The sequence below is a fragment of the Catharus ustulatus genome, chromosome 35 (genome assembly GCF_009819885.2).
Source record: "Catharus ustulatus isolate bCatUst1 chromosome 35, bCatUst1.pri.v2, whole genome shotgun sequence".
Taxonomy (NCBI): domain Eukaryota; kingdom Metazoa; phylum Chordata; class Aves; order Passeriformes; family Turdidae; genus Catharus; species Catharus ustulatus.
Window position 1 is genome coordinate 314,846 of NC_046255.1, and position 27,235 is coordinate 342,080.

Sequence of the window (27,235 nt, forward strand, 5' to 3'; positions counted from 1 at the left end):
CAGGTGTGCCCAGGTGTGCTCAGGTCTGCCGCAGATGTATTCAGGTGAGCTCAGGTGTGCCACAGATGTGTCCCAGATGTGCTCAGGTGTGCCCAGGTAAGTTCAGTTGGGCCCCGGGTAAGCTGAGGTGTTCCCAGGTGTGCCCCAGATGTGCTCAGGTGTGTTCAGGGAAGCTCAGGTGTGCCCCAGGTAAGCTCAGGTGTTCCCAGGTGTGCCCAAGGTGTGCTCAGGTGTGTCCCAGGTGAGCTCAGGTGTGCCTCAGGTGTGCCCCAGGTGTTCCCCAGATATGCTCAGGTGTACCCAGGTGAGCTCAGGTGTGTTCCCAGATGTGCTCAGGTGTGTTCAGTTGAGGTCAGGTGTACCCCACATATGCTCAGGTGTACCCAGGTATACTCAGGTGTGTCCCAGATGTGCTCATGTGTGTCCCAGGTATGTTCAGGTGTCCCAGATGTGCTCAGGTGTGCTCAGGTGAGCTGTCCCCATCCCACCAGGCCCTGGGCAGGCCCCGCCCCATCCAGGTGTGCACCTGGCCAGTCCCAAAACCCACACGAGTCCATCCCGGGCTCAGGTGAGCGCTCAGGTGAGTTCTGGGGTCACACCTGGCCAGGATCCCCTCACCTGGGGCTCAGGTGTGCAGAGTTTGGGGTCCACACCTGTCCAGGTGTTGCAGTTCAGGGTTCTCACACCTGTCCAGGTGTGCAGTTCCAGAGTTCCCACACCTGGGGCTCATCCACAGGGCTCAGGTGTTGCAGTTCAGGTGTTGCTGCTGCACCTTTCTGGGGTCCAAAACACATTTTTGGGGTCCACACCTGTCCTGGATCACAGGTACTGAGCCCCCTCACCTGGGGCTCAGGTGTCACTGTCCAGGTGTCGCTGCTGTTGATTTTTGGGGTCCACAGGAGATTTTTGGGCTCCACACCTGTCTGGGTTCACAGGTACCGAGTCCTCCCACCTGGAGCTCCATCCACGGGGCTGCTCCACCTTTTCTGACCCCACACCTGCCCAGGTGAGCTCACCCGCCGCTCAGGTGTCACTGTCCAGGTGTTGCTGCTGGTTTTGAGGTCCAAAACACATTTTTGGGGTCCACACCTGTCCTGGCTCACAGGTACCGAGTCCTCCCACCTGGGGCTCCATCCACACCTGCAGCTTTTCTGCCCCCACACCTGTCCAGGTGTGCAGTTCCAGTTCCCACACCTGTCCAGGTGAGCAGTTCCAGGGTCCTCACACCTGGGGCTCATCCACAGGGCTCAGGTGTTGCAGTTCAGGTGTTGCTGCTGCGGTTTTTTGGGGTCCACACCTGTCCTGGATCACAGAACTGGAGTGCACACACCTGAAGCTCAGGTGTCACTGTCCAGGTGCCGCTCCTGTTGATTTTTGGGGTCCACGGGAGATTTTTGGGGTTCACACCTGTCCTGGATCATAGGTAAGGAGCCCCCACACCTGTGGCTCAGGTGTCACAGCCCAGGTGTCGCTGCTGTTGATTTTTGGGGTCCAAAACACATTTTTGGGGTCCACACCTGTCCGGGTTCACAGGTACCGAGTCCTTCCACCTGGGGCTCCATCCACGGGGCTGCTCCACCTTTTCTGACCCCACACCTGCCCAGGTGAGCTCACCTGCAGCTCAGGTGTCACTGTCCAGGTGTTGCTGCTGGTTTTGAGGTCCAAAACACATTTTTGGGGTCCACACCTGTCCTGGATCACAGAACTGGAGCGGACACACCTGGGGCTCAGGTGTCACTGCTCAGGTGTTGCTGATGTTGATTTTTGGGGTCCATAAGAGATTTCTGGGGTCCACACCTGTCCTGGATCACAGGTACCGAGTCCTCCCACCTGCAGCTCAGGTGTTTCAGCCCAGGTGTTGCTGCTGTTGATTTTTGGGGTCCACAGGAGATTTTTGGGGTCCACACCTGTCCTGGATCACAGGTAAGGAGCTCCCACACCTGGGGCTCAGGTGTTACAGCCCAGGTGTTTCTGCTGCACCTTTTTGAGTTCCAAAACACATTTTTGGGGTCCACACCTGTCTGGGCTCACAGGTACCGAGTCCTTCCACCTGGGGCTCCATCCACGGGGCTGCTCCACCTTTTCTGAGCCCACACCTGCCCAGGTGTGCAGTTCCAGAGTTCTCACACCTGGGGCTCATCCACAGGGCTCAGGCGTTGCAGTTCAGGTGTTGCTGCTGCGGTTTTCGGGTCCACACCTGTCCTGGATCACAGGTACTGAGCTCCCTCACCTGGGGCTCAGGTGTCACTGTCCAGGTGTCACTGCTGATGATTTTTGGGGTCCACAGGAGATTTTTGGGGTTCACACCTGTCCTGGCTCACAGGTACCGAGTCCTTCCACCTGGAGCTCCATCCATGGGGCTGCTCCACCTTTTCTGCCCCCACACCTGCCCAGGTGAGCTCACCTGCAGCTCAGGTGTCACTGCCCAGGTGTTGCTGCTGGTTTTGAGGTCCAAAACACATTTTTGGGGTCTACACCTGTCTGGGCTCACAGGTACCGAGTCCTTCCACCTGGGGCTCCATCCACAGGGCTGCTCCACCTCTTCAGACCCCACACCTGCCCAGGTGAGCTCAGGTGTCGCGGTGCACGCGCTGGTGCTGCAGCAGGTTGGAGGGGTGCGCGAACCCCTTGGCGCACACCCCGCACTTGTAGGGCGTCTCCCCGGTGTGCACCTTCTCGTGCACGGCCAGGTACGCCAGGTCCTTGAAGAACTTGTGGCAGTGGCTGCACTGGTGCGGCCTCACCTGGCGGGGCTGCAGGTGAGGGGGTCACACCTGTCCAGGTGTGCAGTTCCACAGTCCCCACACCTGGGGCTCATCCACAGGGCTCAGGTGTTGCAGTTCAGGTGTCGCTGCTGCGGTTTTGGGCTCCACACCTGTCCTGGATCACAGGTACTGAGCTCCCTCACCTGGGGCTCAGGTGTTGCAGCCCAGGTGTTGCTGCTGCTGATTTTTGGGGTTCACACCTGTCCTGGATCACAGAACTGGAGTGTACACACCTGGGGCTCAGGTGTCACTGCTCAGGTGTCACTGCTGCAGATTTTTGGGGTTCACAGGAGATTTTTGGGGTCCACACCTGTCCTGGATCACAGGTACTGATCCCCCTCACCTGGGGCTCAGGTGTTGCAGCCCAGGTGTTTCTGCTGCACCTTTTTGAGTTCCAAAACACATTTTTGGGCTCCACACCTGTCTGGGTTCACAGGTACCGAGTCCTTCCACCTGGGGCTCCATCCACAGGGCTCAGGTGTTGCTGCTCCACCTTTTCTGCCCCCACACCTGCCCAGGTGAGCTCACCTGCCGCTCAGGTGTCGCGGTGCACGCGCTGGTGCTGCAGCAGGTTGGAGGGGTGCGCGAACCCCTTGGCGCACACCCCGCACTTGTAGGGCGTCTCGCCCGTGTGCACCTTCTCGTGCACGGCCAGGTACGCCAGGTCCTTGAAGAACTTGTGGCAGTGGCTGCACTGGTGCGGCCTCACCTGGCTGTGCACGCGCCGGTGCTGCAGCAGCAGCGAGGGCCGGGCGAAGGCCTTGCCGCACGCCTCGCACCGGTACGGCCGCTCGCCCGTGTGCGCCCGCTGGTGGATGGCCAGGTAGGACGACTGCTTGAAGGCTTTCCCGCAGGTGCGGCACGCGAAGGGGCGCTCACCTGTGTGCACCCTCTCGTGCGAGGCCAGCGCGTTGCTCTGCTTGAACGCCTTCCCGCAGAGCGCGCACCTGAAGGGGCGGTCGCCGGTGTGCACGCGCTCGTGCACCTTGAGGGAGTGGCCATAGGTGAAGCGCTTCCCGCAGACGCCGCAGGTGTGCGGCTTGTCCTGGCAGCGCTGCCGCCGGTGCAGCAGCAGCGCGTTGGCCGCCGGGAAATCCTTGCCGCACTCGCCGCACCTGAAGGGTTTCTCGGCCGCCAGGTGGGTCAGGGCGTGGCGCTGGCGCTCGTAGGGGGTTTTAAAACCTTTGGCGCACCTGGGGCAGGTAAAAGGGCGCTCGCCGCTGTGGATGCGCCGGTGCTCCTGCAGGTTGGAGGAGCGCTTGAAGCGCTTCCCGCAGAGCTCGCACCTGTGCGGCCGCTCCTCCGTGTGCACCAGGGCGTGGCTCTTGAAGTCCGAGTGGCGCTTGAAGGTGGCCTGGCACAGGTGGCAGGTGTAGGGCCGCGCCTCGGTGTGCACCACCTCGTGGCTCAGCAGCTCCCAGGCGCGCTTGAAGCCCTTGTGGCACACGGGGCACTGGAAGGGTTTGTCGGCCACGATCACCTGGCGGATCTCCAGGTGTGGCTGGGTGGGCGTGGCCGGGGCGGGGTCGCGCTCACCTGGCTCGCCCGCGCGCCCGCCCAGCACCAGTTTGGCGGTGGAGTAAACGCCGCGCTCGTCGATGAGCTGGACGATGGCGCCGGGCTCACCTGGCTCAGGGGAGGGGTGGGGGTCCCACAGGTGTGAATGGGAGGGGCCGGGTTGGTCCGGGGGCGGGCGGGGCCGCAGGTAAAGGCGGGGCCGGCGCGGGGCAGGTGGGGGAGGGCGGGAGGTGGAGGGTTCGGCTGGTGGGTCCTGCTGCTCTTCATCACCTGGGTCTTCATCTTCTTCCTCACCTGGATCTTCATCTTCCTCACCTGGATCTTCATCCTCACCTGGTTCTTCATCTTCACCTGGTTCTTCATCTTCATCCTCACCTGGTTCTTCATCTTCACCTGGGTCTTCTTCACCTGGCTCTTCCTCACCTGCATCTTCATCACCTGGAACTTCCTCACCTGGCTCTTCATCTTCATCCTCACCTGGATCTTCTTCACCTGGATTTTCATCTTCATCCTCACCTGGAACTTCCTCACCTGCATCTTCATCTTCATCCTCACCTGGATCTTCCTCCTCACCTGGATTTTCCTCCCCTGCATCTTCATCCTCACCTGGATTTTCCTCACCTGGATCCTCCTCACCTGTCTCTTCCTCCTCCTCCTCCTCCTCCTCACCTGGCTGTTCACCTGTTCCTTCCTCACCTGTCCCCTCCTCCTCCTCCTCCTCCTCGGACAGGTGAGGGATGCTCTGGGCAAAGGGCGGGCGCTGCAGCTCCGCCATGGTCACACCTGGGAAGGGATGGGGACAGGTGGGACAGGTGAGGGACAAAAATACCAAAATTTGGAATCAGAATTCCAGGAATTTCGGTGTCACCACCAGGACCCAAAATCCCAAAATCTGAGATCAAAAATTCCAGGAATTCTCATGTCACCTAAAATTCCCAAAATCCCAAAATCTGGGATGTGAATTTTGGGAATTCCAAAGCTACCTAAAAGCACAAAATCCCAAAATCTGGGATTGGAATTCCAGGAATTTTGGTGTCACCAACACGGCCCAAAATCCCCAAAATCCCAAAAAATGGGATTGGAATTCCCAGAATTCCAAAGCCACCTAAAATCCCCAAAATCCAAAACCTGGGATCAAAAATACCAAGAATTTGGACATCACTAAAGAGGCCCAAAATTCCCAAAATCCCAAAATCTGGGACAGGAATTCCCAGAATTTCGGTGTCACCAACAGGGCCCCAAATCCCAAAATTCCGGATGAGAATTCCAGGAATTCTGACGTCACCTAAAATGCCCAAAATTCCCAAAATCCCAAAATCTGGGATGAGAATTTTGGGAATTCTAACATCACCTAAAATGCCCAAAATCCCAAAATCCGGGATCGGAATTCCAGGAATTTTGGTGTCACCACCAGGACCCAAAATCCCAAAATCTGGGATGGGAATTCTGGGAATTCTGACATCAACTAAAATGCCCAAAATTCCCAAATACTCAAAATCTGGGATTGGAATTCCAGGAATTTGGACATCACTAAAGAGGCCCAAACTCCCAAAATCTGGGATTGGAATTCCAGGAATTTTGGTGTCACCAACACGGCCCAAAATTCCAAAATCCCAGATGAGAATTCCAGGAATTCCAAAGCCACTGAGGAGGCCCCAAATCCCAAAATCTGGGATCAAAAATTTCAGCAATTCTGACATCACTAAAGAGGCCCAAAATCCTGAAATCCAGGATGAGAATTCCCAGAATTCCAAAGTCATCTAAAAGGTCCAAAATCCCAAAATCTGGGATGGGAATTCCAGGAAATCCAAAGTCACCTAAAATCCCCCAAATCCCAAAATTTGGGATTGGAATTTCTGGGATTCTGACATCACCTAAAATGCCCAAAATGCCCAAAATCTGGGATCAAAAATTCCAGGCATTCCAAAGCCACCTAAAATCCCAAAAATCCCCAAAATCCCCAAAATTTGGGATAGGAATTCCAGGAATTCCAAAGTCACCTAAAATTCCCAAAATTCCTAAAATCTGGGATCAGAATTCCAGGAATTTTCGACATCACTAAAGAGGCCCAAAATCCTAAAATTTGGGATTGGAATTCCAGGAATTCCAAAGTCACCTAAAATTCCCAAAATTCCTAAAATCTGGGATCAGAATTCCAGGAATTTTCGACATCACTAAAGAGGCCCAAAATCCTAAAATTTGGGATTGGAATTCCAGGAATTCCAAAGTCACCTAAAAATCCCAAAAATTCCTAAAATCTGGGATGGGAATTCCAGGGATTCTGACATCACCTAAAATGCCCAAAATTCCCCAAATCCCAAAATCTGGGATGGGAATTCCCAGAATTTCAAAGCCACCTAAAAGACCCCAAAATCCCAAAACCTGGGATTGGAATTTTGGGAATTCTGACATCACCTAAAATGCCCAAAATCCCAAAAAATGAGATTGGAATTCCCAGAATTCCAAAGCCACCTAAAATCCCCAAAATCCAAAACCTGGGATCAAAAATACCAAGAATTTGGACATCACTAAAGAGGCCCAAAATTCCCAAAATCCCAAAATCTGGGACAGGAATTCCTGGAATTTCAGTGTCACCAACAGGGCCCAAAATCCCAAAATCTGGGATCAAAAATTCCAGGAATTCTGACATCACCTGAAATCCCCAAAAATCCCAAAATCCCAAAATCCAGGATGGGAATTCCAGGAATTCCAAAGACACCAAGGAGGTCCCAAATCCCAAAATCTGGGATTGAAATTCCAGGAATTTTGACATCACTAAAGAGGCCCCAATTCCAAAAATCTGGGATGAGAATTCCAAGTATTCTGATGTCACCTAAAATGCCCAAAATCCCCAAACCTGGGATTGGAATTCCCAGAATATCAAAGCCACCTAAAAGGTTCAAAATCCCAAAATTTGGGATTGGAATTCCAGGAATTTCGGTGTCACCATCAAGGCATAAAATCCCAAAATCCGGGATGGGAATTCCAGGAATTCTGACGTCACCTAAAATTCCAAAATCCCAAAATCCCAAAATCTGGGATGAGAATTGCAGGAATTCTGATGTCACCTAAAATTCCAAAAATCCCAAAATCTGGGATCAAAATTCCAGGAATTCTGGCATCAACTGCAAGGTCCCAAATCCCAAAATCTGGGATTGGAATTCCTGGAATTTTGACGTCACCTAAAATTCCCAATATCCCCAAAATCCCAAAATCTGGGACAGGAATTCCCAGAATTTCGGTGTCACCAACAGGGCACCAAATCCCAAAATCCCGGATGAGAATTCCAGGAATTCTGACGTCACCTAAAATGCCCAAAATCCCAAAATCTGGGATCGGAATTCCAGGAATTTTGGTGTCACCACCAGGACCCAAAATCCCAAAATCTGGGATGGGATTTCTGGGAATTCTAACATCAACTAAAATGCCCAAAATTCCCAAATACTCAAAATCTGGGATTGGAATTCCAGGAATTTGGACATCACTAAAGAGGCCCAAAATCCCAAAATCTGGGATTGGAATTCCAGGAATTCCAAAGCCACCAAAGAGGCCCCAAATCCCCAAATCTGGGACCAGGAATTCCAGGAATTTTGGTGTCACCAACAGGGCCAAAAATCCCAAAATCCCAGATGAGAATTCCAGGATTTTCAATGTCACCTAAAAGGCACCAAATCCCAAAATCTGGGATCAAAAATTCCAGGAATTTTGACATCACTAAAGAGGCCCAAAATTCCAAAATTTGGGATTGGAATTCAGGAATTCTGATGTCACCCAAAATTCCCAAAATCCCAAAATCTGGGACGGGAATTTTGGGAATTCCAGCTGTGGCAGCTCCCGGGATTTGGGGACAGAATTCCCATTTTTGGGAACGTTCCCGGGATGAGGCAGCGGGGCTGGGATATGCAAATGAGGCGTTTGCATCTCATTAACATCTCATTTGCATCTCATTAATGAGGAGGCCAGGATTGGGAATTGGGGATCTGGGAATTCCCTGGGATTTGGGAACCCCCAGGATGGGATCTGGGAATTCCAAGGGCTGGAATTTGGGATCCCCTGAAGTGGAATTTTGGGATTTGGGAGTTTCCTGGGATGGGATTTTGGGATTTGGGATCCCCTGGGATTTGGGATCCCCTGAGGAGGAATTTGGGAATTCCCTGGGATGGGATTTGAGGATTTAGGATCCCCTGGGATAAAATTTTGGATCCATTAGGATGGAATTTGGGAATTTAGGAATTCCCTGAGCAGGAATTTGGGATCCCCTGGGATGGGATTTGGGAATTCCCTGGGTTGGGATTTGGGGATTTGGGAATCTGGGAACTCCCTGAGCAGGAATTCTGGGATTTGGGAATTCCCTGGGATTTGGTAATTCTCTGGGATTTGGGATGCCCTGAGGTGGAATTTTGGGATTTAGGAATTCCCTGGGAAGGAATTTGGGGATTTGGGAATTCTCTGGGAAGGGATTTGGGAATTCCATGGGCTGGAATTTGGGATTTCGGATTTGGGAACTCCCTGAGAAGGAATTTGGGAATTCTCTGGGATTTGGGAATTCCCTGAGCTGGAATTTGGGATTTAGGAGCCCCTGAGAAGGAATTTGGGATCCATGAGGGTGGAATGTGGGAATTCCCTAGGATGGGATTTGGGAATTCTCTGGGGATTTGGGATTTAGGATCCCTTGAGGTGGAATTTGGGATCACCTGGGATGGGATTTGGGAATTTGGGATCCCCTAAAGCAGAATTTGGGATTCCAAATTCCCTGAGGAGGAATTTGGGAATTCCCTGGGATTTAGGATCCCTTGAAGTGGGATTTGGGATTTAGGATCCCCTGGGATGGGATTTGGGGATTTGGGAATCCCCTGAGCAGGAATTTGGGATCCCTGAGGTGGAATTTGGGAAACCCGGAGGTGGAATTTGGGATTTGGGAATTCTCTGGGATTTGGGATTTAGGATCCCCTAGGATGGAATTTTGGATCCCCTGGGGTGGGATCTGGGGACTTGGGAATTCTCTGAGGTGGAATTTGGGAATTCCCTGTGACAGGATTTGGGGATTTGGGATCTCCAGGATGGGATTTGGGATCCCTGAGGGTAGAATTTGGGAATTTCCTGGGCTGGAATTTGGGATTTAGGATCCTCTGAGCAGCGATTTGGGAATTCTCTGGGATTTGGGAATTCCCTGGGATGGGATTTGGGATTTGTGATCCTCCAAGATGGGATTTGGGAATTCCCTGAGGTAGAATTTGGGGATTTAGGAACCCCTGGGCTGGGATTTTGGGATCCCCTAAAATGGAATTTGGGAATTCCCTGGGTTGGGATTTGGGAATTTGGAATCCCTTGAAGTGGATTTTGGGGATTTGAGATCCCCTAGGATGGGATTTGGGAATTCCAAGGGCTGGAATTTGGGATTTGGGAACCCCCAGGATGGGATTTGGGAATTCCAAGGGCTGGAATTTGGGATTTAGGATCCCTTGAGAAGGAATTTGGGATCCCCTGGGATGGGATTTGGGAATCTGGGAACTCCCTGAGCAGGAATTTTGGGATTTGGGAATTCTCTGGGCTGGGATTCTGGGATCCCTTGAAGTGGAATTTGGGATTTGGGAACCCCCAGGATGGGATTTGGGATCCTCTCAGGGATCTCTGGGATTTAGGATCCCCTGAGGAGGAATTCGGGAATTCCCTGGGATGGGATTTGGGATTTAGGATCCTCTGAGGTGGATTTTGGGATTTGGGAATTCTTTGAGCAGGAATTTGGGATCCCTGAGGGTGGAATTTGGGAATTTCCTGCGCTGGAATTTGGGATTTAGGAACCCCTGAGCAGCAATTTGGGATTTGGGAATTCTCTGGGATGGGATTTGGGAACCCCCAAGATGGGATTTGGGGATTTGGGATCCCCTAAAGTGGAATTTTGGAATTTGGGAATTCCCTAAGCAGGAATTTGGGATTTGGGAATTTCCTGAGCAGGAATTTTGGGAATTTGAGAATTCTCTGGGTTGGAATTTTGGGATCCCCTAAAGTGGAATTTGGGGATTTGGGATCAGCCTGGGATGGAATTTGGGAATTCCCTGGGATGGGATTTGGGAATTTGGGATCCCTTGAAGTGGAATTTTGGGATTTGGGATCCCCTAGGATGGGATTTGGGAATTCCAAGGGCTGGAATTTGGGATTTAGGCTCCCTTGAGAAGGAATTTGGGATCCCCTGGGATGGGATTTGGGGATTTGGGAATCTGGGAACTCCCTGAGCAGGAATTTGGGATCTGGGAATTTCCTGAGCAGGAATTTTGGGATTTGGGAATTCTCTGGGCTGGAATTTGGGATCCCTGAGGGTGGGATTTGGGAACACCAGGGATGGAATTTGGAAATTCCCTGGGATGGGATTTGGGAATTCCCTGAGCAGGAATTATTGGATTTGGGATCCTCTCAGGGATGGGATTTGGGATTTAGGATCCCCTGAGGTGGATTTTGGGATTTGGGAATTCTCTGGCCTGGAATTTGGCATCCCTGAGAGTGGAATTTGGGATTTGGGAATTCCCTGGGATTTGGGATTTGGGATTCCTTGAAGTGGAATTTGGTGATTTAGGATCCCCTAAGGTGGAATTTGGCATCCCCTGGGATGGGATTTGGGAATTTAGGAATTCCCTGAGCAGGAATTTGGGATCCCTGAGGGTGGAATTTGGGAATTCCCTGGGATGGGATTTGGGAATTTGGGATCCCTTGAAGTGGGATTTGAGGATTTAGGAACCCCTGGGGTGGAATTTGGGATTTGGGATCCCCAGGACGGGATCTGAGGATTTGGGGATCCCCAAAATTCAGGATTTGGGATCCACGCCCTGAGCTGGGACTGGGGAACCCCGGGAACCTCCCAGTCCATCCCAGTCCCTCCCAGTCCCTCCCAGTCCCTCCCAGTCCATCCCAGTCCCTCCCAGTCCATCCCAGTCCATCCCAGTCCCTCCCAGTCCCTCCCAGTCCATCCCAGTCCATCCCAGTCCCTCCCAGTCCCTCCCAGTCCATCCCAGTCCATCCCAGTCCCTCCCAGTCCCTCCCAGTCCATCCCAGTCCATCCCAGTCCCTCCCAGTCCCTCCCAGTCCCTCCCAGTCCATCCCAGTCCATCCCAGTCTCTCCCGGTTCTCACCCAGCGCCGCCGCCGCCCCCGGGGCCGTTTCCGGCCGCGCGATGACGTCACCGGAAGGGGCGGGGACTGGGACGGACTGGGAGGGTTTTTCCCCCCCAATAAAGCGAATTTTGTTTTTTTTTTCCCCAAAAAATCGAATTTTGGGGATTTTTTGCCCCTCAAAAAAAACCCCGAATTTTGGGGTTTTTTTCCCCAAAAAAATTACCCCAAAAAAGGGAATTTTAGGGGGAAAATAATTCCAAATTTAGGGTTTTTTCCGCAAAAAAAAGGGGAATTTTGGGGTTTTTTTGCTCCCCAAAAAAACGGAATTTTGGGGTTTTTTTCCCCCCAAAAATGTGAATTTTCTGTTTTTGTTCCCCCAAAAAATGCGAATGTTGGGGTTTTTTCCCTCAAAAAAGGGAATTTGGGGTTTTTTTCCCAAAAAAAAGCGAATTTTGGGGGTTTTTTTCCCCAAAAAAAGCGAATTTGGGGGTTTTCCCCCCCTAAAAAAACCTGGAAATGAGGGTGGGGTTGGAGGATTTGGGATCACCACAAAAAAAGCGAATTTGGGGTTTTTTCCCCAAAAAATTACCCCAAAAAAGGGAATTTTAGGGAGAAAAAAAATCCAAATTTGGGGGTTTTCCACCCCAAAAAAGGGAATTTGGGTTTTTTTTCATAAAAAAAGCGAATTTTGGGGATTTTTTCCCCCAAAAAAGGGAATTTTTTTTCTTTCCCCCCAAAAAAGTGAATTTTTGGGATTTTTTCCCTCCCCAAAAAGGGAATTTTGGGTTTTTTTCCCCCCCAAAAAACGGAATTTTGGGGTTTTCTTCCCCAAGAAAAGCGAATTTTGGGTTTTTTTCCCCAAGGAAAAGGGAATTTTGGGGTGTTTTTCACAAAAAAGCGAATGTTGGGTTTTTTTCCCCAAAAAAAAGCGAATTTTGGGGTTTTTTCCCTAAAAAATTACCCCAAAAAAGGGAATTTTTGGGGGAAAATAATTCCAAATTTGGGGGTTTTTCCGCAAAAAAAAGGGAATTTTGGGGGTTTTTTGCCCCAAAAAAAGAGAATTTTGGGTTTTTCCCCCCCCCAAAAAAGCGAATTTTGGGGTTTTTTTCCCCCCCCAAAAAAAAGGGAATTTTGGGGTTTTTTTTTTTTCACAAAAAAAGCTAATTTTGGGGGTTATTTTCCCAAAAAAAAAGGGAATTTTGGGAGTTTTTCCCAAAAAAAAAAGAGAATTTTGGGGTTTTTTTGCCCCTCAAAAAAGGGAATTTGGTGATTTTTATTCCCAGAAAAAAAGAGAATTTTGGGGTTTTTCCCCCCCCCCAATAAAGCGAATTTTGGGGTTTTTTCCCCGAAAAAATTACCCGAAAAAAGGGAATTTTAGGGAGAAAATAATTCCAACTTTGGGGGTTTTTCCGCAAAGAAAAGGGAATTTTGGGATTTTTTTGCCCAATCAAAAAAGGGAATTTTGGGGTTTTTTCCCCCCAAAAAAGCGAATTTTTGGGTTTTTTTCCCCTAAAAATTACCCCAAAAAATAGAATTTTAGGGCGAAATAAGTTCTAAATTTGGGTGTTTTTATTCCCCAAAAAATGAAGGATTTGGAATCACCCCAAAAAAAGCGAATTTTGGGTTTGTTTCCCCAAAAAAATCACCCCAAAAAATGGAATTTTAGTGAGAAAAAAAATCCAAAATTTGGATTTTTCCCCCCAAAAATCGCTGCATACAGGGCTGGGATTGGAGGATTTTTATCACCCCCCCAAAAAAAGCGAATTTTGGGGGTTTTTTCCCCAAAAAATCACCCCAAAAAAGGGAATTTTAGAGAGGAAAAAATTCCAAATTTGGGGTTTTGTCCCCAAAATATGAGGGATTTGGGATCACCACAAAAAAAGCGAATTTTGTTTTTTTTTCCCAAAAAATTTTCTGCAAATGAGGGTGGGATTGAAAAATTTGGGGATGACCCAAAAAAAAAAATTCAGGGTTTTTTCCCCAAAAATCATCTCCGTACTAGGGTGGAATTATAAAATTTGGGAATGACCCAAAAATAACAAAATTCAGTTTTTTTCCCCCCAAAAAAATCTCTCCCAACGAGGGTGGGGTTGTAAAATTTGAGGATGACAAAAAAAAAAATAAAATTCATTTATTTTCCCCAAAAAATTTGTTCTGATCAGGATGGAGTTCCAGCATTTGGAATCACCCAAAAAAAACAAAATTCCGTTTTTTCCTCCCTCCTGATGAGGGTGGGATTATAAAATTTTAGGATAACCCAAAAATAACAAAATTCAGATTTTTTCTGGCCAAAAATCTGCTCCCGACGAGGGTGGGATTCGAACCCACGCGTGCAGAGCACAATGGATTAGCAGTCCATCGCCTTAACCACTCGGCCACCTCGTCCGCGGCTGCGCGGCCGCTCCCGGGCACCAAGTAGTGCCATAAGGGGGCGTGGCCACCAAGAGGGGGCGTGGTTAACGCCGGAAAAGGCGTGGTTATGATGGGAGGGGGCGTGGTTAAGAGTGAAGGGGCGTGGTCTCAACCGGGAAATCCGCGGGTTCGAATCCCGATCCCGCCAAGTTTTATCTTTTTTTTTTTTTTTCCAATTTTCTCATTTAATCCATTTTTTTTCTTTTTTTTCTCAATTTTTGCAGATTTTTTCCACCCCTAATTTTTTATTTCATTTTTCCCAATTTTCTCTTTTTTTTTACCCAATTTTCCTTTTTTTTTTCCCCCCAATTTTCTATTTTTTATCCCAATTTTTCACTTTTTTAAAATCCAAATTTCTCTCTTTTTTCCCCCCAATTTTCTCATTTTAATTCAATTTTTTTCTTTTTTTTTCCCAATTTTTTAAAGATTTTTTCCCCCTAATTTTTAATTTCATTTTTCCCAATTTTCTATTTTTTATCCCAATTTTTTCCTTTTATTCCCCCAATTTTTTTTCTTTTTTTCCCCTCAATTTTCTCATTTTAATTCAATTTTTTCCTCTTTTTTCTTAATTTTTTAAAGATTTTCCCCCCAATTTTAAAATTTTATTTCCCCCAAATTTCACCTTTTTTTACCCAATTTTCTTTTTTGTTTTTCCCCCAATTTTCCATTTTTTATCCCAATTTTTTCCTCTTTTTTCTCAATTTTTGCAGATTTTTTCCCCCTGTTTTTTTATTTCATTTTTCCCCATTTTTAAATTAAAAATGGGGAAAAAAGATAAAATTCAATTAAAAATGGGGAAACAATGAAATTAAAAATGGGAAAAATTCAATTAAACATAGAAAAAAATCAATTTAAAACGGAAAAAAAATTCAATTAAAAATGGAAAAAAATTGAATTTAAAATGGAAAAAAATTCAATTAAAAATGTGAAAAAATTGAATTTAAAATGGAAAAAAATTCAATTAAAAACGGGGGAAAAAATTCAATTAAAAATGGAAAAAATTTAATTAAAAATGGGAAAAAATTGAATTAAAAATTTTAAAAATTCAATTAAAAATGGGGGGAAAATTAAATTAAAAATTGAAAAAATTCAATTAAAAATGGGAAAAAGTTAAATTAAAAATGTAAAAAATTCAATTCAAAATGGGTAAAAAAATTAAACTAAAAATTGAGAAAATTCAATTAAAAATTGAGGAAAATTAAATTAAAAATGGAAAAAAATTGAATTAAAAATGGAAAAAATTCAATTAAAAATGGGAAAAAATTAAATCAAAAATGGAAAAAAATTAATTAAAAATAGAAAAAAACTAAATTAAAAATGGGAAAAATTAAATTAAATTAAAAATGGGGTGATAAAAAAGAAAAATTAAATTAAAAATGGGAAAAAATTCAATTAAAAACGGGAAAAATTCAATTAAAAATGGAAAAATTGAATGAAAACCGGAAAAAATTTCAATTAAAAATGGGGGGAAAATTAAATTAAAAATGAAAAAAATTAATATGGGGGGAAAATTCAATTTAGAAAGGAAAAAATTCAATTAAAAATGGAAAAAAATTCAATTTAAAATTGAAAAAATCAATTTAAAATGGGGGAAAAATTAAATTAAAAATGGGAAAAAATTCAATTATTAATGGAAAAAGTTCAATTAAAATGGGAAAAAAATTCAATTAAAAATGGAAAAAAATTGAATTAAAAATGGAAAAAAATCAATTAAAATGGAGGGAAATTAAATTAAAAATTGGGAAAAAATTCAATTTTAAATGGAAAAAAATTTAATTAAAAATAGAAAAAATTTAAATTAAAAATGGGAAAAATTTCAGTAAAAAATGGAGGGAAAATTCAATTAAAAATGGGAAAAATTAAATTAAAAATAGAAAAAAATTAAATTAAAAATGGGAAAAAATTCAATTAAAAATGGGTAAAAGTTGAATTAAATTGGGAAAAAATTCAATTAAAAATGGGGGGAAATTCAATTAAAAATGCGAAAAATTGAATTAAAAATGGGAAAAAATAAATTGAAATTGGGACAAAAAATTCAATTAAAAATGGGAAAAAATTAAATTAAAAGTGGAAAAATTGAATTAAAAATGGGGGAAAAATAAATGAAAATGTAAAAAAAATCAATTTAAAATGGAGGGAAAACTAAATTTAAAATGGGAAAAATTCAATTAAAAATAGACAAAATTGAATTAAAATTAGAAAATAAATTGAATTAAAAATGGGGAAAAAATTGAATTAAAAATGAAGAAAAAATCAATTAAAAATAGAAAAAAATTCAATTAAAAACCGGAAAAAAATCAGAAAAAAATCAGAAAAATCCTCAATAAAAAGCAAAAATAAATTTTCTAGCCCCGATGACGTCATTTCGGTTTTAATTAACAATAATTTAATTAAATGGATTAAATCCCCAGCAGCAGAGTGGCGCAGCGGGAGCGTGCTGGGCCCATAACCCAGAGGTCGATGGATCGAAACCATCCTCTGCTAAGTTCCATTTTTAATTTTTTTATAAATTTATTTTTAATATTTTTAAAATAATTTTAATTTATTTTTAATTTTTATAAATTGATTATTAATATTTATTAAATAGTATAAATTTAATTTTCATTTTTACAAATTTATTTTTAATATTTATTAAATTAATTTAATATATTTTAATTTTTAATAAATTTATTTTTAATATTTATTATAAAATTTTATTTTATTTTTCTTTTGTAAATTCATTTTTAATATTTATTAAGTAATCTAAATTTAATTTTCATTTTTTATACATTTATTTTCAATATTTATTAAATAACTTTAATTTACTTTTCATTTTTATTACTTTATTTTTAGTGTTTATTAAATAATTTAATTTAATTTTCTTTATGTAAATTAATTTTTAATATTTATTAAATAATCAAAAATTTATTTTCTTTTTATAAATTAATTTTTAATATTTATTAAATAATTTTATTATAATTTTCTTTTTTATTTTTTTTTTTTTTATATTTAATAGGTAATCTAAATTTAGTTTTCATTTTTATAAACTGGTTTTTAATGTTTATTAAATAATTTTAATTTATTTTGAATTTTTATATGTTTATTTTTAATATTTATTAAATAATTTTAATTTAATTTTCATTTTTATAAATTGATTTTTAATATTATTTAAATAATTATAATTTATTTTTCATTTTTATAAATTTATTTTTAACATTTGTTAAATAATTATAATTTATTTTTCATTTTTTAAATTAATTTTGGATATTTATGAAATAATCTAAATTATATTTTCATTTTATAAATTTATTTTAAATATTTTTTAAATAATCTAAATTCAATTTTCATGTCTATGAATTAAATTTTAATATTTTTAAATTAATTTAAATTTATTTTTAATTTTTATAAATTTATTTTAAACATTTATAAAATAATTTTAATTTAATTTTCATTTTTAGAAATTAATTTTTTGTGTTTATTAAATAATTTTAATTTAATGTTCATTTTTATAAATTTATTTTAAATATTTATTGAATAATCTAAATTTAATTTTCGTTTCTATAAATTAATTGTTAATTTTTTAAATTAATTTAAATTCATTTTTCCACCTTTTCCCTCATTTTTTCTATTTTTTATCTCATTTTCCTCTGATGTTGGGGTGAAATTTAAATATTTTGGGGCGAAATTTGAGGATTTTTGGGGAGAAATTTGGAGACTTTGGGTGAAATTTGGGGATTTTGGGGCAAAATTTGAAACTTTGGGGGCAAAATTTGGAGAATTTGGGGTGAAAATCGAGATTTTTGGGTGATATTTGGGGATTTTTGGGGTGAAATTTGAAAATTTTGGGTAAAATGTGGGAATTTTGCGGTGAAATTTGGAGATTTTGGGGTAAAATTTGGGGATTTTTAGGAGAAATTTTGGAGAATTTGGGGTAAAATTTGAGGATTTTGGTTGAAATTCGAAACTTTGGGGGCAAAATTTGGAGACTTTTGTGTTGAAATTTGAGATTTTTGGGGTAAAATTTGAGGATTTTGGGGTAAAATTTGAAAATTTTGGGTGAAATTTGGAGATTTTGGGTAAAATTGGAGATTTTAGGGTGAAATTTGGGGATTTTTGGGTGGAATTTGAAAATTCGGGGTAAAAATTTGGGATTTTGGGGAAAAATTTGGAAATTTTGGGGCAAAATTTGGGTATTTTGGGGTGAAATTTGGGGATTTTGGGGTGGAATTTGAGGATTTGGGGTGAATTTTTGAAATTTTCGGGAGAAATTTGGGGAGTTTGGGGTGAAATTTTGAAATTTTGGAATGAATTTGCGGGATTTTTGGGGTGAAATTTGGGGATTTTTGGGGTGAAATTTGGGGATTTTGGGGTGAAATTTGAGGATTTTGGGGCAAAATTTGGATATTTTGGGGTGAAATTTGAGGATTTTGGGTAAAATTTGAAATTTTTGGGGCGAAATTTGGGGATTTTGGGGTGAAATTTTGGAGAATTTGGGGATTTTTGGGTGAAATTTGGGGATTTTGGGGCAAATTTTGAAAATTTTGGGTGGAATTTGAGGATTTTGGGGAAAAAATTCGCGATTTTGGGGCAAAAATTGAGGATTTTGGGGTCAAATTTGGTGATTTTGGGTGATATTTGAAATTTTAGGGGAAAATTTGGAGATTTTTGGGGAAAAATTTGAAATTTTTGGGGTAAAATTTTAAGGTTTTAGGGAGAAATTTGGTGATTTGGGGGCAAAATTTGGATATTTTGGGTGAAATTTGGAGATTTTGGGAAAAATTGGAGATTTTAGGGTGAAATTTGGGGATTTTTAGGGTGAAATTTGAAAATTTGGGGTAAAATTTTTGGATTTTGAGGGAAAAATTGGAAATTTTGTGGTTGAGTTTGGGGTTAAATTTGGGGATTTTGGGGCAAAATTTGAAAATTTTGAGACAAATTTGAAGATTTTTAGGTGAAATTTGGGAATTTTGAGGCGAAATTTGGAGATTTTGGGTGGAATTTGAGGATTTTGGGTGAATTTTTGAAATTTTAGGGTGAAGTTTGGGGGGTTTGGGGTGAAATTTTCAAATTTTGGTGTGAAATTTGGGGATTTTTGGGGTGAAATTTGGGGATTTTGGGGAAAAATTTGGAAATTTTGGGGCAAAATTTGGATATTTTGGGGTGAAATTTGAGGATTTTGGGTAAAATTTGAAATTTTAGGGAAAAATTCGGAGATTTTTGGGGAAAATTTTGAAATTTTGGGGCAAAATTTTAAGGTTTTAGGGAGAAATTTGGTGATTTTGGGGCAAAATTTGAATATTTTGGGTGAAATTTGGAGATTTTGGGGAAAAAATTGAATTTTTAGGGTGAAATTTGGGGATTTTTATGGTGAAATTTGAAAATTTGGGGTAAAATTTTGGGATTTTGGGGGAAAAATTGGAAATTTTGTGGTTGAATTTGGGGTGAAATTTGGGGATTTGGGGGAAAAATTTGGAAATTTTGGGGCAAAATTTGGATATTTTGGGGTGAAATTTGGAGATTTTGGGGTCAGATTTGGTGATTTTGGGTGAAATTTGAAATTTTAGGGGGAAATTTGGAGATTTTTGGGGCGAAATTTGAAATTTTGGGGCAAAATTTTAAGGTTTTAGGCAGAAATTTGGTGATTTTTGGGGCAAAATTTGGATATTTGGGGTGAAATTTGGAGATTTCGGGAAAAATTGGAGATTTTAGGGTGAAATTTGAGATTTGGGGGTGGAATTTTGGGATTTTTGGGATAAAATTTAAAGAATTTGGGGATTTTGGGGTGAAATTTGAAGATTTTGGGGAGAAATTTGGAGAAATTGGAAATTTTGGGGTAAAATTTTGAGATTTTGCGTGAAATTTGGAGAAATTGGGGATTTTTGGGGTAATATTTGAAAATTTTGGGAAAAATTTGGATATTTTGGGGTGAAATTTGGGGATTTTGGGGCAAAATTTGAAAATTTTGAGACAAATTTGAGGATTTTGGGGTGAAATTTGGATATTTTGGGGTGAAATTTGGGGATTTTGGGTGGAATTTGAGGATTTTGGGTGAATTTTTGAAATTTTAGGGTGAAATTCGGGGGGTTTGGGGTGAAATTTTGAAATTTTGGAGAATTTTGGGATTTTTGGGTTGAAATTTGGGGATTTGGGGGTGAAATTCTGGGATTTTGGGGGAAAATTTGGAAATTTTTGGGGAAAATTTTGAAATTTTGGCGCAAAATTTTAAGGTTTTAGGGAGAAAATTGGTGATTTTGGGGCAAAATTTGAATTTTTTGGGTGAAATTTGGAGATTTTGGGAATAAAATGGAGATTTTAGGGTGAAATTTGGGGATTTTTGGGTGGAATTTGAAAATTTGGGGCAAAATTTGTATATTTTGGGGTTGAATTTCGGGATTTTGGGGCAAAATTTAAAAATTTTGACACAAATTTGAGGATTTTGGGTTGAAATTTGGGAATTTTGAGGCGAAATTTCGAGAATTTGGGGTGAAATTTGAGATTTTTGGGTGATATTTGGGGATTTTTGGGGTGAAATTTGAAAATTTTGGGTAAAATGTGGGAATTTTGCCGTGAAATTTGGAGATTTTGGGGTAAAATTTGAAAATTTTGAGAGAAATTTGGAGACTTTAGGTTGAAATTTGAGATTTTTGGGGTAAAATTCGGGGATTTTGTGGCAAAACTTGAAAATTTTGGGTGAAATTTGGGGATTTGGGGGAAAATTTGAGTTTTTAGGGTGAAATTTGGGGATTTTTGAGGTGAAATTTGAAAATTTGGGGTAAAATTTTGGGATTTTGGGGGAAAAATTGGAAATTTTGTGCTTGAATTTGGGGTTAAATTTGGGGATTTTGGGGCAAAATTTGAAAATTTTAGGACAAATTTGAGGATTTTTAGGTGAAATTTGGGAATTTTGAGGCGAAATTTGGGGATTTTGGGTGGAATTTGAGGATTTTGGGTGAATTTTTGAAATTTTAGGGTGAAATTTGGGGGGTGTTGGGATGAAATTTTGAAATTTTGGAATGAATTTGCGGGATTTTTTGGGGTGAAATTTGGGGATTTTTGGGGCAAAATTTGAATATTTTGGGTGAAATTTGGAGATTTTGGGATAAAATTGGAGATTTTAGGGTGAAATTTGAGATTTTTGGGTGGAATTTTGGGATTTTTGGGATAAAATTTAAAGAATTTGGGGATTTTTGGGTAAAAATTGGAGATTTTTGGGGAGAAATTTGGAGAAATTGGAAATTTTGGGGTAAAATTTGGAGATTTTGGGTGAATTTTGGAGAAATTGGGGATTTTGGGGGTAAAATTTGAAAATTTTGGGAAAAAATTTGGATATTTTGGGGTGAAATTTGGAGATTTTGGGGAAAAAATGGAGATTTTAGGGTGAAATTTGAGATTTTGGGGTGGAATTTTGGGATTTTTGGGATAAAATTTAAATAAATTGGGGATTTTGGGGTGAAATTTGGAGATTTTGGGGGCGAAATTTGGAGAAATTGGAAATTTTGGGGTAAAATTCGAAAATTTTGGGAAAAATTTGGAAATTTTGGGTTGAAAAATGAGGATTTTGGGGCAAAATTTGGAGATTTTGGGAAAAAAATGGAGATTTTAGGGTGGAATTTTGGGATTTTTGGGATAAAATTTAAATAAATTGGGGATTTTTGGGGTGAAATTTGAGGATTTTGGGGCAAATTTGAATTTTTTGGGGCGAAATTTGGAGATTTTGGATGAAATTTTGATATTTTTGAGTGAAATTTGGGGATTTTGGGGTAAAATTCTGGTGTTTTTCGGGTGGTTTTGGGTTATTTTGGGATATTTTGGGATGTATTTTGGGTGAATTTTTTGGGTGTATTTTGGGATATTTTGGGTTATTTTTGGGGTATATTTCGGGATATTTTTTGGTTATTTTGGAATATTTTTGGGTCTATTTTGGGATGTATTTTGAGATATTTTTTGGATATTTTGGGGATGTATTTTTGGTTCTTTTGGGTGTATTTTTGGGTGCGTTTTTGGGTGTATATTGGGGTGTTTTTGAGTTATTTTGGTTTATTTTGAGGTGCATTTTGGGATTTTTTGGGGTTATTTTTGGGTGTATTTTGGGATATTTTGGGTTATTTTTGGGCGTATTTTGAGCTATTTTTGGGTTATTTTTGGGATGTATTTTGGGATTTTTGGGGTATATTTTGGGATATTTTTTGATTATTTCGGGGTTTATTTTGGGTTATTTTGGAATGTATTTTTGGGTGTATTTTGGGATATTTTGGGATGTATTTTGGGATGTATTTTGGGTGTATTTTTGGGTGTATTTTGGGTTATTTTTGGGTTATTATTTGGTTTATTTGGGATATTTTTGGATTATTTTGGGGTGTTTTGCAGGTGTTTTTGGGGTTATTTTGGGATGTATTTTAGGATATTTTTGGGTGTATTTTGAATTATTTTTTGGGGTGTATTCTGGGTTATTTTGGGATTTTTTTGCGTGTATTTTGAGGTGGTTTTGGGATGTGTTTTGGGTGTATTTTGGATGTATTTTAGGATATTTTTTGGGGTTATTTTTAGCAGTTTTTGGGTTATTTTGGAGTGTATTTTGGGATATTTTTGAGGTGAATATTGGGGTATTTTTGGGTTATTTTAGGATGGAATTTTGGGTGTATTTTGGGTGTTTTTGGTGTATTTTGAGTTATTTTTGGGGTGTATTTGGGGATATTTTTTGGGTGTTTTGGGTGTATTTTTGGGTGTATTTTGAGTGTATTTTGGGATATTTTGGGGTGTATTTGGAGTTATTTTGGGATGTATTTTTGGCTTATTTTTGGGGTTATTTTGGGTTATTTTTGGGATGTATTTTGGGATATTTTTTAGGTGTTTTTGGCTGTATTTTGAGTGTATTTTGAATTATTTTTGGACTGTATTTTGTGTTATTTTGGGATATTTTTGGGTGTATTTTGGGTAAATTTGGGATATATTTAGGGTTTATTTTTAGTAGTTTTTGGGTTATTTCGGGGTGTATTTTGAGGTTTATTTTGGGATTTTTTGGGTGTATTTTTGGGTGTATTTTGGGTTATTTTTGGGATATTTTTGGATTATTTTGGGATGCATTTTTGGGATATTTTTGGTTATTTTGGGGTGTTTTCAGGACGTATTTTTGGGTGTTTTTAAAGTGTATTTTGGGGTGCATTTGGGTTATTTTGGGGTTATTTTTGCGTGTATTTTGGGTTATTTTGGGGTGGTTTTGGGATGTATTTTTGGGTTATTTTGGGGTTATTTTAGGGTGTATTTTGGGATTTTTAGGGTCTATTTTTGTGTGTATTTTGGGTGTATTTTGGTGTATTTTTGGTTATTTTAGGGTTTTTTTGGGATATATTTTGGGATATTTTTTGATTATTTCGGGGTTTATTTTGGGTTATTTTGGAATGTATTTTTGGGTGTATTTTGGGTTATTTTGGGGTGGTTTTGGGATGTATTTTTGGGTTATTTTTGGGTGTATTTTTGGATTTTTAGGGTCTATTTTTGGGTGTATTTGGGGTGTATTTTGGTGTATTTTTGGGTATTTTGGGGTATTTTTGGGGTATATTTTGGGATATTTTTTGATTATTTCGGGGTATTTATGGGGTTGTTTTGGGATGTATTTTGGGGTACATTTTGGGTTATTTTCGGGTTATTTTTATGTTATTTTGGGATATATTTTTGGGTGTATTTTGGGTTATTTTTGGGTTATTATTGGGTTTATTTGGGATATTTTTGGATTATTTTGGGGTATTTTGGAGGTGTTTTTGGGGTTATTTTGGGTGTATTTTTGGCTGTATTTTGGGATATTTTTGGGATATTTTTGGGTGTATTTTGTGTGTATTTTGAATTATTTTTTGGGGTGTATTTTGGGTTATTTTGGGATATTTTTGGGTATATTTTGGGTAAATTTGGGATATATTTTGGGGTTATTTTTAGCAGTTTTTGGGTTATTTTGGGGTTTATTTTGGGATTTTTTTTGGGTGTATTTTTGGGTGTATTTTGGGTTATTTTGGGGATGTTTTTTTATAATTTTGGGAAGCATTTTTGGGGTATTTTTGGTTATTTAGGGATGTTTTCAGGATGTATTTTTAGGTGTTTTTGAAGTGTATTTTGGGGTGTATTTGAGTTATTTTGGGGTTTATTTTTGGGTGGTTTTGGGGTTATTTTGGGGTGTTTTTTAGGGTATTTTTGGGTTATTTTTGGGGTGTATTTTGGGATATTTTGAGGTGTTTTTGGCTGTATTTTGAGTGTATTTTGGGTGGATTTTGAGATGAATATTGGGATATTTTTGGGTTATTTTAGGATGGAATTTTGGGTGTATTTTTGGGTGTTTTTGGTGTATTTTGAGTTATTTTTGGGGGGTATTTGGGGATATTTTTTGGGTGTTTTGGGTGTATTTTTGGGTGTTTTGGGTGTATTTTTGGGTGTATTTTGAGTGTATTTTGTGATATTTTGGGGTGTATTTTGGGATGTATTTTGGGTTATTTCTGGGTGTATTTTGGGTCATTTTGGGATATATTTTGGAATATTTTTGGATTATTTTGGGGTGTTTTTACGGTGTTTATGGGGTTATTTTGGGATGTATTTTCGGTGTATTTTGAATTATTTTTGGATGTATTTTAGGGTTTATTTTGGGTGTATTTTGGGATATTTTGGGATATATTTTGAGCAATTTTTAAGCTGTATGTTGGGATGTTTTTGAGTATATTTTGGGTGTATTTTGAGTTATTTTTTGGATATTTTTGGATTATTTTGGGGTGGGGAAAATCCCAAATTCTTTTTAAAATTTCAGGGCAGCTCGGGCAGCGCGCGGCGCCGTGGCTTAGTTGGTTAAAGCGCCTGTCTAGTAAACAGGAGATCCTGGGTTCGAATCCCAGCGGTGCCTCCGCGACTGTCGCGACCATATCGCGACAGAACCGCCCTTCTTTTTCCATAAATCCCCTTTTTTTCACTTTTAATGTAAAGATTTATTTTTAAATAAAATATTAAGCGAGGAAAACAAGACGCCCGGATATTGGAATACGTGGAAAGAGGAAATAATTTGACAAAAAAAAAAAAAAAAATTAAAAAATAAAAGTAAAGTTTTTTCCCTGACCGGGAATCGAACCCGGGCCGCGGCGGTGAGAGCGCCGAATCCTAACCACTAGACCACCAGGGAGGGATGAGCGCAACTCGGCGTCAGCGCCCCCAGAGCCATAATACCGTGCGCTGATTGGCTGAATACTGCTTGATGGGTTGTCAATCAAACTGGAGAGCCAATCAGAGCGCAGAAATTCGGTGGTCACGCCCCCGCCTCTGCCGCTTTAGGATTCCCGCCTTACGATCAGCGCGCTGTGAGGGAGAATTTTGGGAATTTTGGGGTTGAATTTGGCAATTTTGGAGAAAAATTCGGGGATTTGTGGGTGTAGTTCTCAGGTTTAGGGTGACAATTCACGGATTCGAGTGCGAAATGTGGACATTTTGGGGCTAAATTCGGGGATTTTGAGCTCCCTGGCTCTGGACACGCATGCGGCGCGCTGATTGGTTGAGCGGGGGCGGATATGCTGTCAATCAAATCGGAGAGCCAATCAGAGTGCGTAAAATCCGTGATCACGCCCCCTCGCCTCCTCCTTAGGATTCCCGCCTTACGATCAGCGCGTTGTGAGGGAGAAATTTTGGGGATTTTGCTGTGGAATTTGGGAGTTTCGTGTGGAGAGGAGAGATTTTGAGAGGGAATTTTGGGGATTTTTAAGGGAATTTAAGAGGTTTTGGGGAAAAATTCGCAGTTTCGTGGGGAAATTCGGGGATTTGGAGCAGCGCGGCTCCCGGACAAGTATGCGGCGCGCTGATTGGCGAAGCGGGTCTGGATATGCTGTCAATCAAACGGGAGAGCCAATCAGAGCGCAGATCTGAGGTGGTCACGCCCCCTGCCTCAGGTTTCCCGCCTCTGGCTCCCGGTGCTGAGGGGAAGAAAATCGGGAATTTTAGGGTTGAATTTGGGAATTTTGGTGAAAAATTCGGGGATTTGTGGGTGTTGTTCTCGGGTTTAGGAGGAGGATTCTCGGGTTTGAGTGCGAAATGCCGAGATTTTGGGGCGATATTCGGGGATTTTGAGCTCCGCGGCTCTGGACACGCATGCGGGGCGCTGATTGGCTGAACAGGGCTTGATGTGCTGTCAATCAAATCGGAGAGCCAATCAGAGCGCAGAAATTCGGTGGTCACGCCCCCGCCGCTGCCGCCTCAGGATTCCCGCCTTACGATCAGCGCGTTGTGAGGGAGAATTTTGGGAATTTTGGGGTTGAATTTGGCAATTTTGGAGAAAAATTCGGGGATTTGTGGGTGTACTTCTCAGGTTTAGGGTGACGATTCACGGATTCGAGTGCGAAATGTGGACATTTTGGGGCTAAATTCGGGGATTTTGAGCTCCCTGGCTCTGGACACGCATGCGGCGCGCTGATTGGTTGAGCGGGTGCGGATATGCTGTCAATCAAATCGGAGAGCCAATCAGAGCGCGGAAATTTGGTGGTCACGCCCCCGCCGCTGCCGCCGCAGGATTCCCGCCTTACGATCAGTGCGTTGTGAGGGAGAATTTTGGGGATTTTGCTGTGGAATTTGGGAGTTTCGTGTGGAGAGGCGAGATTTTTAGAGGGAATTGGGGGATTTTTGAGGGAATTCAAGAGGTTTTGGGGAAAAACCCGTTGTTTCGAGGGGAAATTCGGGGGTTTGGAGCAGCGCGGCTGCGGACACGTATGGGGCGAGCTGATTGGCTGAACGGGGCTTGATGAGCTGTCAATCAAAGTGAGCAGCCAATCAGAGCGTGGAAAATCCGTGGTCACGCCCCCGCCCCTGCCGCCTTAGGATTCCCGCCTTACGCGCTGCGCGCTGTGAGGGAGAATTTTGGGGATTTTGGGGTTGAATTTGGCAATTTTGGAGAAAAATTCGGGGATTTGTGGGTGTAGTTCTCAGGTTTAGGGTGACGATTCACGGATTCGAGTGCGAAATGTGGACATTTTGGGGCTAAATTCGGGGATTTTGAGCTCCCTGGCTCTGGACACGCATGCGGCGCGTTGATTGGTTGAGCGGGTGCGGATATGCTGTCAATCAAATCGGAGAGCCAATCAGAGCGCGGAAATTTGGTGGTCACGCCCCCGCCGCTGCCGCCTCAGGATTCCCGCCTTACGATCAGCGCGTTGTGAGGGAGAATTTTGGGGATTTTGCTGTGGAATTTGGGAGTTTCGTGTGGAGAGGCGAGATTTTGAGAGGGAATTCGGGGATTTTAGAGGGAATTCAAGGGGTTTTGGGGAAAAACTCGCTGTTTCGGGGGGAAATTCGGGGGTTTGGAGCAGCGCGGCTGCGGACACGTATGGGGCGCGCTGATTGGCTGAACAGGGCTTGATGAGCTGTCAATCAAAGCGGAGAGCCAATCAGAGCGCGGCACAGCGATAGTCACGCCCCCACTCCGCCGCCTCAGGATTCCCGCCT

At 41.7% G+C, this 27,235-nt stretch overlaps 1 protein-coding gene and 4 non-coding genes across 5 annotated transcripts; 2 read left to right on the plus strand and 3 right to left on the minus strand.

The window, feature by feature from the left end:
* Positions 1–1,981: 1,981 nt before the first annotated feature.
* On the minus strand, positions 1,982–11,457 carry LOC117009745 (zinc finger protein 2-like). The gene is made up of 5 exons (XM_033084068.1): positions 11,408–11,457; positions 3,475–5,066; positions 2,557–2,744; positions 2,370–2,386; positions 1,982–2,079 (listed from the first exon to the last, which is right to left on the minus strand). The coding sequence occupies exons 2-3, from the start codon at positions 5,056–5,058 to the stop codon at positions 2,571–2,573; spliced, it is 1,758 nt and encodes a 585-aa protein (XP_032939959.1). The 5' UTR covers positions 5,059–5,066; positions 11,408–11,457; the 3' UTR covers positions 1,982–2,079; positions 2,370–2,386; positions 2,557–2,570.
* A 2,235-nt stretch (positions 11,458–13,692) lies between these two features.
* TRNAS-GCU lies at positions 13,693–13,774 on the minus strand. Its single transcript has one exon. It is a non-coding gene; the product is annotated as a tRNA-Ser (tRNA).
* Positions 13,775–16,213: 2,439 nt separating this feature from the next.
* Positions 16,214–16,285, plus strand: TRNAM-CAU. The gene has a single exon. It is a non-coding gene; the product is annotated as a tRNA-Met (tRNA).
* An 8,300-nt stretch (positions 16,286–24,585) lies between these two features.
* Positions 24,586–24,659, plus strand: TRNAT-AGU. The gene has a single exon. It is a non-coding gene; the product is annotated as a tRNA-Thr (tRNA).
* A 201-nt stretch (positions 24,660–24,860) lies between these two features.
* TRNAE-CUC lies at positions 24,861–24,932 on the minus strand. The gene has a single exon. It is a non-coding gene; the product is annotated as a tRNA-Glu (tRNA).
* Positions 24,933–27,235: the final 2,303 nt, after the last annotated feature.